The sequence below is a fragment of the Oncorhynchus nerka genome, linkage group LG18 (assembly GCF_034236695.1).
Source record: "Oncorhynchus nerka isolate Pitt River linkage group LG18, Oner_Uvic_2.0, whole genome shotgun sequence".
Lineage (NCBI taxonomy): Eukaryota > Metazoa > Chordata > Actinopteri > Salmoniformes > Salmonidae > Oncorhynchus > Oncorhynchus nerka.
The window spans coordinates 38,025,990-38,039,960 of record NC_088413.1 but is presented as its reverse complement, the minus strand read 5'-3'; the positions used below and the strand labels follow the sequence as shown (position 1 = coordinate 38,039,960).

At 44.4% G+C, this 13,971-nt stretch overlaps 1 protein-coding gene across 1 annotated transcript in view; it reads right to left on the bottom strand.

Moving 5' to 3' along the window:
* Positions 1 to 7,444, bottom strand: part of LOC115145812 (storkhead-box protein 2-like) — a 35,542-nt gene extending 28,098 nt beyond the window's left edge. The window contains exon 1 of the mRNA XM_029687356.2: positions 6,235 to 7,444. Coding sequence (XP_029543216.2) covers positions 6,235 to 6,418 — 184 coding nt within the window. The 5' untranslated portion in view covers positions 6,419 to 7,444. The remainder of the gene's footprint in view (positions 1 to 6,234) is intronic.
* Between the last annotated feature and the right edge of the window lie 6,527 nt (positions 7,445 to 13,971).

Here is a 13,971-nt window from a genome sequence, read left to right as displayed (position 1 = left end):
CTCAAACAGCTGACTGGAGGCGTGGAACAAGGGCTTACTCACGCAGCCTCCTCCCTCTCCTCTATACATATTACTACAGAGAGGGCTGGCTAACACCACAGCACTACCATGGCCTCATTTCTCTACCCACGCCTCAAATGCAGCTGGGGCCCAGGTCCACACGGTCCTAGCCAAGAATTGAGCCAGAAATAACATTTAGCCTTCAGATGCTTTTGGGGAAACCGGGCCCAGCTCTACTTCACAAAGATAAACAGACAGTCAAACGTTAGATTACAAGCACATCTGCTTCTGCATTGCTTACAGTGCCTTCAGAAAGTATTCATACCCCTTGACTTATTCCACATTTTATTGTGTTACAGCCTGAATTAAAAATTTATTAAATAGTAAATTGATCAAAAATTAAATACAGAAATCTTATTTACATAAGTATTCACACCCCAGAGTCAATTACATAGTACCTTTGGCAGCAATTACAGCTGTGAGTCTTTCTGGGTAAGTCTTTGAGGGCTTTGCACACCTGGATTGTGAAATATTTGCACATTATTATTTGTTAAATTCTTTCGAGCTCTGTCAAGTTTTCACAGCCATTTTCAAGTCTTGCAATAGATTTTCAAGCCGATTTAAGTCAAAACTGTCATCTTGGTAAGTCATTTCAGTGTATATTTGGCCTTTTGATTTAGGTTATTGTCCTGCTGAAAGGTGAATTTGTCTCCCAATGTCTGTTGGAAAGCAGACTGAACCAGGTTTTCCTTTAGGATTTTGCCTATGCTTAGCTCTATTCTGTTTAAATACAATTATTGCAAACAGAGTAAGTCCATGCAACTTAATATGTGACATGTTAAGTAAATTTATACTCCTGAACTTTTAGGCTTGCCATAACAAAGGGGGTGAATACTTATTCACTCAAGACATTTCAGCTTTTCATTTTTAACGGATTTATAAAAACATTTTAAAACATAATTGCACTTTGACATTATGGGGTATAGTGTGTAGGTTAGTGACACACAATCTCAATTTAATCCATTTCAAATTCAGGCTGTAACACAACTAAATGTGGAAAAAAAGTGAAGGGGTGTGAATACTTTGAGGGCAATGTATTTTAATATTTCTCATTGAATAGTTTCAGATTGTTGTTATTTTATGGCCTCTATGTATTATACCCAGCATGGCCATCTAAAGTACCTTGCCTCATCTTAAGTGTCCCCATCTTAAGTGTCTCCTCAATGATTTAAAAAGGAGTGGTCTGGTGTGAGAACAATAGTGGAACTCTATCCAGCCTATTCCTTCACCAGTCCAATGCTTTTAGATCCATGATGGGGAGTGTAGAAGTGCACACGTATGGAGAGGGGTATTGAAACACAACCATAGAAAGGTATGCTGGGACCACTAGGGGCCCATCGGTGGAGGGTGGCGAAACGCAGGGGGTCAAGCAGGTGCTGCAGTCTGCGATGCTTGTTTATGTCTGAGAACTTGTGTTAAAATGTATGGATTGATATGCTACATAATTCCCCCAAAACCATCCATAGCATAACATATTACTAGCCGTCTACTTAACCCTGTACCTTAGAGCCTGCTGCCCTATGTACATAGACATGGACCACTAGTCACTTTAATAATGTTACATACTGTTTTACTCATTTCCCACAATAACATGTGCTAAATATGTACACTACCGTTCAAAAATTTGGGGTCACTTAGAAATGTCTTGGTACACCAAAGCTAGCCTAGTACCTTATGATAAGCTGTAGACCACATCTACCAAGAGAGTTCTCATCTATATTGTTGGTAGCCGTCTATTTACCACCACAAACCAATGCTGGAACTACGACCGCACTCAACCAACTCTATAAGGCCATAAGCGAACAAGAAAATGCTCATCCAGAAGCGGATTACAAAAGGGACACCCAGACACGAGCTGCCCAGTAACGCAGGCCTACCAGACGAGCTAAATGCCTTTTATGCTCACTTCGAGGCAAGCAACACTGAAGCATGCACGAGAGCACTAGCTGTTCTGGACGACTGTGTGATAACGCTCTCGGTAGCCGATGTGAGCAAGACCTTTATACAGGTCAACATTCACAAAGCAGCAGGGCCAGACGGATTACCAGGACGTGTACTCAAAGCATGCCCGGACCAACTGGCAAGTGTCTTCACTGACATTTTCAACCTCTCCCTGACCGAGTCTGTAATGCATACATGTTTCAAGCAAACCATCATAGTGCCTCTGCCCAAGGAAGCGAAGGTAACCTGCCTAAATGATTACAGCCCCGTAGCACTCACGTTGGTAGCCATGGAATGCTTTGAAAGGCTGGTCATGGCTCACATCAACAGCATCCTCCCGGATACCCTAGACCACTCCAATTCGCATACTGCCCCTTAACAACTTCTACCCCAAGCCATAAGACTGCTGAACGATTAATCAAATGGCCACCCGGACTATTTACATTGGATCTGTTTGAGCGCTAAGCAAATTGGATTTGGTCCAGTGTACCTGGCATGCCTCTCGAAGCACTTCATGATGCCAGGGGTGAGTGCGACGGGGCAATAGTAATTTGGGCACTGGGATGATGGCGGTCTCCCTGAAGCAAGTGGGGACTACAGCCTGGGACAGGTTGGATTTGGTCTCGGATGCCATCTGGGCCGGGGCTTTGTAAGTATTCACTTAAAAAAATATATTTAAAAAATTGTTAGTCTTTACTGTCTTGTCTCATCGCTACAACTCCCATACGGGCCACGCATCCCCCGAAACACAACCCAACCAAGCCGCACTGCTTCTTAACGCAGCGCGCATCCAACCCGGAAGCCAGCCACACCAATGTGTCGGCGGAAACACCGTACGCCTAGCGACCTGGTCAGCGTGCACTGCGCCTGGCCCGCCACAGGAGTCACTAGTGCGCGATGAGACAAGGATATCCCTCCTGGCCGAACCCCCATCTAACCCGGACAACACTAGGCCAATTGTGTGTATCCCTCCCGGCCAAACCCCCATGGACCACCCGGTCGCAGTTCTGAAGAATGGATAGGGTGGTGGTTGTTTTTGAAAAAATTACATCTATTCACAACCAATCAGCCAGCAGCAACAAGCAAGCAGAGCACCACTTATACCTACTCTTCAATATAAACTACCCCATTCTTTTAAGAACAATATGAGCGAAACCTGGGAGCTGAGGCTAGTATGAATGGGGTCAACTAGGCCACACAAAATTCTGGGTTAGAGGTGACATAGTTATGACCCAGATTTTGGTGTGAAAGGTAGGCCTCTTTCTACAACTAAAAAGGGGCTAGTATAGTTCTTATTTCCTCTTTGATTTTGTGGACTTTTCCAATTCTGAATCAGCTAACAACAATCAGTTGACAGGGGTGAGAAACCCTGTCAAAGATATTCTTCTCTACAAATGTAAGTTTTACGAAAGTTCTGTGAGTAACGGTTGATTATCATATGTCACTTATTCAAATTCATCCCGTTACATGTCATTAATTATTCAAGAACAATCCAATGAGATTCATAGTTGATCCCTAAAACATTCACCTACCTAATTGCTGGTTTGGCTTTCTGTTTCTACAGATCACCCATCTCCACCCACCAAGTGAGTACAGACTGACACAGGACGTCCATGGACATTGATTATTGGTTGAAATGAGGTTGGTCCACCCTGGCCTTTATTGGGTTGTTGATTTATGGGCTGGCCTTGATTTGGCCCAAAAAATAGTTATCTATGTTTGGTCCATTTAGTCCCAAATGGACTGGCCTTGACTTGACCCATTGAACATGATCACTGTCAGTTCAAAAGCTTTTAAAAAGGCTAACATAAGTGCAATAATTCAAATTCCATAATTGAATCTCTCTAAAGTCGAAATTTTAAAACGTTCACTTCATTCTTAAACCGGATGTCAATAGAAAGTCTGGCAGAGTTGTCATTATAACGTCTGTAAAATACATATTTAAAACTATTTCACATAGAACTGAAAATGAACGTGACTTAAATGTCAGACATAGACGGCTTTTTATTGTATTGTCAACTATATTTTGCTTAGAGGAACCACCAGAAACTTGTTTGAATATTTTAGAAATGCATCCTTACTTCCTTGTTTTCTAGAGGTACACACAAATAAGTAAGTAAGGTGCCATCCTATTACTTTCACAGATCCAACCAATTCAGATCTGTGGTTACTTCAAGGACGGTAGGAGCGAAGTATTCATACAGGTTCCAGTTGTCATTAATCCAGAGCATCCCAAACATGTTCAATGGATGATATGTCTGGGGAGTATGCAGGCCATGGAAAAGTGGGACATTTTCAGCTTCCAGGAATTGTGTACAGATCCTTACGACATTAGGCCATAAATTATCATGTTGAAACATGTGATGGCGGCGGATGAATGGCATGACAATGGGCCTCAGGATCTCGTAACGGTATCTCTGTGAATTCAAACTGACATCGATAAAATGCTATTTTGTTTGTTGTTCGTAGTTCATGCCTGCTCATACCATAATCCCACAGCAACACGGGGCACTCTGTTCACAACGTTAATATCAGCGAGCTGCTCGCCCACACGATGCCATACATGCTGTCTGCCATCTCCCCAGTATAGTTGAAACCGGGATTCATCCTTGATTCATCTGCAGCGTGCCAGTGGCCATCGAAGGTGAACATTTGCCCACTGAAGTCGGTTACGATGCCAAACTGCAGCCAGGTCAAGGCTCTGGTAAGGACGACGAGCACGCAGATGAGCTTCCCTTAGAAATCCCTGCAGAAATTATTTGGTTGTGCAAACCCACAGTTTCATCAGCTGTCCAGGTTGCTGGTCTCAGACGATCCCGCAGGTGAAGAAGCCGGATGTGGAGTTCTTGGGCTGGCGTGGTTACATGTAGTCTGCGGTTGTGAGGCTGTTTGGACGTACTGCCAAATTCTCTAAAACAACATTAGCGGCAGCTTATGGTAGAGAAATGAGCATTCAATTCTCTGGCAACAGCTCTGGTGGACATTCATGCAGCCAATTGCACACTTCCTCAAAACTTGAGACATCTGTGGCATTGTGTTGTGTGACAAAACTGCACATTTTAGAGTGGCCTTTTATTGTCCCCAGAACAAGGTGCACCTATGTAATGATCATGTTGTTTAATCAGCTTTTTGATATGCTACACCTGTTAGGTGCATGGATTATCTTGGCAAATGAGAGATGCTCACTAACAGGGATGTAAACAAATTTGTGCACAACATTTGAGAGAAATAAGCTTTTTGGAACATTTCTGGGATCTTTTATTTCAGCTCATGAAAGATTGGACCAACACTTCACATGTTGCGTTTTTATTTTTGTTCAGTATAGGTCGCTGATGTTGGCTAATAAATTAGCTAGCTTGTCAAGCAAGGAGATCATGTAGCTAGTTAGTCTGTGATGAAACATTACAACTTAAACAAGTCACGCCAATGAAAATCAAACTCCCCGTTTAGAATATTTTATATTTCATGCCAAAACATCTCAAAAATGAATTGATGACTTCTATATTAAATTTAAAATATGCTAAACGGGGGAGGATAAACAAAAGCAACTTGTGGATCGTAAATCCTTGTGCAAAGACTGCTTTTAAGGTAAGGAAACAAAACATCTAAATATGCAATTTAAAATGTACCACGGTGTCATTAAAAACAGAGACCATAAACTACATTTTCACTTATACCCCAAATCACAGTCCTATCTGACACTTCACACAACAATACGAGATGGACAAGCATCTCACAGAAACATGCATGACATATGGATATGCAGATCCCTTACGGCTCAACCCATGAATCAAGGAGAAAGAAAAACCTGTGATGAGAGGGTTTCAAAGATTTAGCTCCAACAACATCCCATTGTTTCCCTTTTCAGCCCTTGGTTGTACTAAATACTAATATTAACGTTCTAATTTATAAATAATCAACCGCCATGATGCAATATCCTTTCCTGGGACTATTCGATTCCAATATTGTCTTTACCCTTTAACTATGTTACTTCAACTTTTTTTTTTATAAAACAAATCACATTACAGAACACAGACGGCTCACAAACTACCCTTTGTTCTCACATATTCCATATCAATAGATACCCCCTAGTTGACTTGGTATCATGTTGTCTTGGAAGAAACCAAGACGTTACTAACCCTCACGTACAACGTTACACATGCTTGCCAACATCGGAGAAAATGGTGAGTTAGGGATGGTAGTGGTTGTGGTGGGGGTTGCTGTCAGACTCACCTGGCATTTGGTAGCCCTGGGGGGGGCCTGGTGAGATGTGGGGTGGAGGAGGGGGAGTGTGGTGGTGTTTCTGCTGGAGACGGAAGTCCTTCTCGCTCCGGGAGCGGGTGCGCTCCGGCAGCCGCTCGGACAGGTCCGAACTGGGCCAGGCCCGCCGCAGGTTGGTGCTGCGGGTATTCTTCATAGCGACCCCAGGGGCAAGCGGCCTGCCACGGGGGCTACTACTGGGTTCGGGGGGAGGCCAACCTGAGGCTTAGTGCCTCCCCCACATCAGCAGGGTCGCCCCGTGCAAGGGATCAGACGAGAGACATGACGGAGGACCAGCGTGCACGCTTGCATACACACACACGCACGTTTAGTCATTCACATCCACAGGCAAGCTACTACAGCCGCCTCTCAATCCAGACTGCGGTGGATTGGCATCTGCTGCGTTTTCCCGGGCTGATCCATTGCGGCGGTGGTGGTTGCGCCAGGCATCACCCTTTTTTTTATGTCAGCGATCAGTCCGAACCACCATTTGTAGCATCCCTGTTCGCATGCGTCGGGAGGCGCATTACGTAGCCGCTATGCTGCGGAAGGGGAGGGGGTGGCAGGGGTAAGGATGAAGAAAATGGGGCATGGGAAGCAAGGAGGGAGGATGGCGAGGGGAGATGGAGGTGTGGGAAAGGAAGGTTGGAGGGGGTTGGTTCAGGTGAATGTATTTTTTATGGGGTGGAGGGGAATTGGGGGAGGGGTGGAGGGGAATTGGGGGAGGGGTGGAAAGGGAATAGATGGGTAGAGAATCGGCAGTTTAGCTGTAGAGGCTGTTCTCCGACAATAGCTCAATTCACCATGGGAGCTATAGGCGGAAAACAAAAGAGCCCCCCTTTGAGGAAAAAAAAGAGAAATAATAGCGCCCTTTACCCTGACCTCCACTGAAAAACTCTACAGATTGCAGAGTGTAGCGGAGGCCAAATCCACCGCGCAAGACCCGCTCGTCCTCGACGACACCACACCTGGAAAGGGTGGGGAGAGAAAAAAAGGCGCATAGAATGGAGCGCATATAAATAAAACAAATCCCAGAATAGATATCCTCCTCTCTCGTGAAAATCCAATACGAGAATCCAATCCTAAAAGGCTCGTTATATCATCCATTCATTCAACCAACAGAGCTGCAGCTAACTCCAGTCAACGGCCAATGTATTTCAACGCCAACCACCGCAGCTGCCGCTGCTCCCAGAACCTCAAGAAAGAGTGTGTGTGTGCGCGCGCGTGCCTGCCCACTGCGCGAGATTGTGCGTGTGTCTGTGTCTGGGTGACTGAGATGATGGGAGGGGTAGAGAGAGCGAGTGAGAGACCGAGGACAGACGTATAGCGGAGAAGAAAGAAAATAACAACATTCACACACACGAAGATGCAGCAACCACATGTGTCCTGCAAGCAATTTATTCCAGTTGGATAAAGGGACTAATGAAGAGAAAGCCTCTGGTTGAGTGTTTTTTTTAACCAACCCCTCTCTCATTCTCTCCCTCCCTCTCTAACTCTCTTTCTCTCAGCTGCCTCTCTAACTCTCTCTCTCTCAGCTGTGCAGCGCCACTGCAGGAAAGGGGGCCGGATAAGCATGAGACCCTCTCCCTCTCTTCCCCTCTTGAGACATGTCCCATGCTAATTGAAGAACTGTCCTGCATTACATGCAAACTGAACAACCCCCAAAGCTTGGCTCCACCCCCAGCTTCTGGCCCAGCCTATGAAAGCTCTGCTACTAGATTGACAGAGAAAGTGCTACAATTGTTGGCACCTCTATATCACCGCTGTATAACAATGAATGGTATTAAAAAAATACAACAGAAACACCATCAAGGATTTGCTTCATCCATATTCACATCGATTTCACATTTCTTATTTCTATTCAAAACCGCATATAGTTTTACTTGGCTTACAATCATTAAATGTTTTAAACACAACAGGGATACTTCCTTCAGAAGTCATGCTTAGGACTCCTTTCCCCTATTCCCACTTGTAAGTGACACTGAAGACAACATAAAGGGGTCCCATCTCGATCATACAGTAAGACCTTATCTACATTTATCTAGCCTACAGAAGACCATTTATTTGTGTGTTTAATAAATGTCGTAGTACAACAACAACATTTGGTAGCGTCCTTAACTCTGAGGTGTGTATCTTTGAGGTGATATAGGGATTAGAGGCATGAGGATACGCAGCTCCCCCCCACCCACCCACAAAGACCCCATACACACTCAGGTTGAACAACTGAGGTACAACTGATATTTATCTGATACAATGGAGAGTTTGTCTGCACACAAAATGTTTACACAACCATTGTGCAGTGTCTCCACGACACTTGTGTTATTAGATCAGACAAACTCTGTTGTATATCACAACAGTTGTGCCAGACGTGTTGTACATCAGTTGTACAACTTGAGTATGTACAGAGCCAAAGGTCTTTAATCCCTTTCCCCTCAAAATTGACATTTTTTTCTATTTCAAGGATGTTAATAATTAATACGGGCTATGGCAGAGATGAACTAATGAGATCACAGAGGCTTCTACACACACACACACACCTAATTAGATGAAACTTCTTTGGGGGCGAATTCAATGTAACATTGCTATTACCAGGCATCATCCTCCATGACTCCTAGCGTGAACTCTTGACTATTCTGAAAATTATAGGACTAAAACCACATGCAATGACTTGCAATAAACTTAATTCAGCAGCAATGATTCTATTTAATCACATTATTGTAAACCAATATGTTATTTATGCAACATTTTTTAAACAAACTCAAAATAACATGCATGAATTTGGTTTTACCTTTCCAAATGTCAGGGGCACACATGGCATTCAGACATTTTTATCTCAATATCAAATCATTTCTGGGCAACGATTAAGTGCCTTACTGGTTTTTTTCATTAAAATTGTCAAAAATAAACAAAAAACACACAAAAAACTATTTCGCAAGAAAGAATTTTGCTTGGACTGTCTGGGAGTGGTCCTTAAGAGTGATTGACCTAACTGCACTCATAAAATGATGGGTTCAACTGGAGTTCTTCTAAAATCCTCAAAGATCCCCAAAGAACCTTATGGTTCTTCGCAATGAAAAACAGTCCCAAACAGTTCTTCAAAGAACTTCTTAGGAGGTGGGGTTCATCGAGGAACCCCCATATTTCCTGAACTATATTCTGTCTCATATATTGTATATTGTTTCCGTAAAGCCAACATGGCTTTACACTCATTTACGTAAATTTCCAATCTAGAGCAGTTCTCACTTTTGTGAGAATGAACTAGCTAAGTTAGCTGGCTAATCAACTAAGTAACATTAACTAATTAACGACGGTGACCTGTCCAGACGAGATGTTACAACGAACTGAATCGGTCAATGGAGGGCTTCCTCTTTATATAGCCTGCTACAGCATGCAATACTATTACATGTACAATACTATCCCATTTTGGAAATGTTACATGTATAAAATATTGAACAATGTGTACAAAGATCGCTTTAAATCTGATATTAGGCCTGTATGGCAGTACTTTCACTGTATGGCAATACTGTATTGGCGAGTGCTTTCTCCAACATGTTCTACTTTGCATTAAATTCTATGTCGATGCCATTTATCTTTCAATATTTATTTAATACATACACTAGCGTTCAAAACTTTGGGGTCACTTAGAAATGTCCTTGTTTTTGAAAGAAAAGCAAAACATTTTATCCATTAAAATAACATCAAATTGATAATAAACACAGTGTAGACATTGTTAATGTTGTAAATTACTATTGCAGCTGTAAATAGCAGATGTTTTAATGGAATATCTACATAGGCGTACAGAGGCCCATTATCAGCAACCAGATAGGAGTCACCTCTTCACTGTTGACTGGGTACTTTTTCATGAAGCTACCAGTTGAGGACTTGTAAGGCATCTGTTTCTCAAACACTCTAACATGCTGACCAGACCGGACACGTCGCGTGCGCGAGCGACACAAAATACATTCAGAAATCCATGTTATTCAATTATTGCGCCCACACTGCTTGCGCACGCCAACGAGCATCTGCGATGCCAAGGGCTAAAATAGAACTCATTCCTATTTCTGACGCAGATCGCGCTGCAAGTCCTGCCTCTCCCATCTCCTCATCCGTTTATAGAAGCAGGTACCCACGTGCCATCTCCTCATTGGTTATACCCACGTGGGTGACTGAAAGACTAACTGTTTTGCCGGTAGTCGTGGTAATAGAATGAAAGTTTAGATGCGATCACCATATAAATTAAACGATGAAAAAGCCTGGAATGAGGAGAGATGACTAGAAACGATTCGGTTGGCCGTTTATAAATGTATGCCCGATACCCGTGCGCAGCCGGTTTGGGTTCAGTGTAATGTAATTCAAGGACTAGCAGAGGTAGAGAGGCGAGGCAGGGGTGAGGACATCATCCTTTGTGGGCTATACTCTGCCTTGTCTCAGGATGGTAAGTTGGTGGTTGAAGATGTCCCTCTAGTGGTGTGAGGGCTGTGCTTTGGCAAAGTGGGTGGGGTTATATCCTGCCTGTTTGGCCCTGTCCGGGGGTATCATCGGATGGGGCCACAGTGTCTCCTGACCCCTCCTGTCTCAGCCTCCAGTATTTATGCTGCAGTAGTTTATGTGTCGGGTGCCTAGGGTTAGTTTGTTATATCTGGAGTACTTCTCCTGTCTTATCCGGTGTCCTGTGTGAATTTAAGTATGCTCTCTCTAATTCGCTCTTTCTTTCTTTCTCTCTCTGAGGACCTGAGCCCTAGGACCAGGCCTCGGGACTACCTGGCATGATGACTCCTTGCTGTCCCCAGTCCACCAGGCCGTGCTGCTGCTCCAGTTTCAACTGTTCTGCCTGCGGCTATGGAATCCTGACCTGTTCACCGGATGTGCTACCTGTCCCAGACCTGCTGTTTTCAACTCTCTAAAGACAGCAGGAGTGGTAGAGATACTCTTAATGATCGGCTATGAAAAGCCAACTGACATTTACTCCTGAGGTGCTGACTTGCTGCACCCTCGACAACTACTGTGCTTATTATTATTTGACCATGCTGGTCATTTATGAACATTTGAACATCTTGACCATGTTCTGTTATAATCTCCACCCGGCACAGCCAGAAGAGGACTGGCCACCCCTCATAGCCTGGTTCCTCTCTAGGTTTCTTCCTAGGTTTTGGCCTTTTATAGGGAGTTTTTCCTAGCCACCGTGCTTCTGCACCTGCATTGCTTGCTGTTTGGGGTTTTAGGCTGGGTTTCTGTACAGCACTTTGAGATATCAGCTGATGTAGGAAGGGCTATATAAATACATTTGATTTGATTTGATCCTGCTATTTTAACAGTCCCTGAAGGACAATACAGAAGTGGTATTTGCTCTTATTCCTTCCATTTCTCTAATGTATTTTGTAATAAAATTAGCAAGTGTAGTAAGATCATTGCTTTACTTTACTAGGACTCAAGACCACAGCAGCGATCCTGCTCTTGCCCTACCTCTTCAATGATGACCCAAGTGGCCTTACGTCCGTGACAAGGTATGACTATGCACAAATAATCTGTCTCTTCATGAACATAAGTGTGCATGCTTATATAAAACTACAGCTGAACATGTGTATTCATCTTTTCTTACTTTTGTTGACGCAGATTTCACCGCTACCCACTCCTTTATTGCACATGGGCGGAAATCCATTTCACCATGAGAGTGAAATCCCGCTGGCCTTTGATGGGGAGAACATACACGCCCTAGAGGACGTTCCCATGGGACTTGGGGCTCTGCTAGGGCTGGATTTTTTATTTTCTGTTAAATTTCCCAAAAATGTCAGAGAAACACTTATGTTCTTAAATTACTATGTTTTGGGAATAAAGATGGCAAACTTCCTAACATAACTAAGTGGTTGTTGGACACACACGACGCCCGCTGAAGGCCCATTATGCTAACCAGCTAGGCCTGCTAGCTACCTAGAGCTAGAGTTTGGAACCCTACTAATTCCACGATCGGTCTATCGACGTCACCGCATGAAGAGGCAAAAACAGACTTAACCCCATCGCGACGTCCCCCAAAGGCTAACTTTCTAGCCCCTGCTATCTGCTTGCTTGTTAACCCAGCCTGCTAACTGCTAGCCTGCCCCAGTCTACTAACTGCTAGCTTGTTTATCCCCGGTCTGCTAACTGCTAGCTTGTTTAGCCCCGGCCTACTAACTGTTAGCTTGTTAGCACAGGCCTGCTAACTGTCTGAATCGCCGTGTCCCCAGCCAGCCAAACCACTCACTGGACCCATATTTATTTTCAATCTCTTTTCGATTTTTAATTCGATTATACCTTCCAGTAACCTGCCTCACCCAATGTGATACAGAATCACTATTATTTTTTATTTTAGAATACATTCAAGAACCTCCAGAAGCTAACCAGCTAATTAGCTACAAGCTGTTTAGTCATTGTTAGCCACTGCTAGCGGCTTTTACCTTCTGCACAGCCAGCCCTGTTTTTAGCCTGGATAATACTAACAAGTCTACCAGTATCGAACTGTCTCTCCACAACAACGCCGGATTCCTGCCGTAATCCCTGGACCACTACTTCTGATCTTCACAGCTAGCTTACACCCAGTACCGAAGCTATCCCTGAGGCCCACCTCCCAGCCTACTCAGCTGTTCATCCGAACCCCACTCATACACGGCTAGAGCCCAATACTCCACCGGATCCTTGCTGTAAACTCTGGACCTTGGCTAACGCCACTGCCACGAAGCTAGCACCAGTTAGCCGTGAGCCAGGCACATCTCCCTGCTAGCAAACCAAATTCTACAACACCTCTTTAGCCATCTGGCTTGGATTCTGTGTCGACACGGCCCCCCGCCGCACCACCACGACTAGTCTGACTGGTCTGTGCCTTCAACGGCCTCCGTCTGAGCAGACCCCCCCCTACCACCCGCGGGCTACTAACTTTAAACGCTGTGTCGCCCGCGTGCTAGCGTAGTGGCGGCTTTCCTGTTCCATCTACTGCTGCCCCCTGGACACTATGATCACTTGGCTACATAGCTGATGCCTGCTGGACTGTCTATTAATCACGGTACTCCATTCTGTTTATTTATGTTTTATCTGTCGGCCCCAGCCGCGAACTCAGGCTCTGTGTGTAGTTAATCCGACCCTCTCTACCTAGTCATCCCCATTTTACCTGCTGTTGTTGTCTCACCTGTTGTTTTAGCAAGCTCTCCCAATCAAGACCTGCGATTACTTTATGCCTTGCTGTATGTCTCTCTCAAATATCAATATGCCTTGTATACTGTTGTTCAGGTTAGTTATCATTGTTTTAGTTTACAATGGAGCCCCTAGTTCCACTCATTACATTTACATTTACATTTAAGTCATTTAGCAGACGCTCTTATCCAGAGCGACTTACAAATTGGTGCGTTCACCTTAAGACATCCAGTGGAACAGCCACTTTACAATAGTGCATCTAAATCTTTTAAGGGGGGAGGGGGTGAGAAGGATTACTTTATCCTATCCTAGGTATTCCTGAAAGAGTTGGGGTTTCAGGTGTCTCCGGAAGGTGGTGATTGACTCCGCTGTCCTGGCGTCGTGAGGGAGTTTGTTCCACCATTGGGGGGCCAGAGCAGCGAACAGTTTTGACTGGGCTGCACGGGAACTGTACTTCCTCAGTGGTAGGGAGGCGAGCAGGCCAGAGGTGGATGAACGCAGTGCCCTTGTTTGGGTGTAGGGCCTGATCAGAGCCTGGAGGTACTGAGG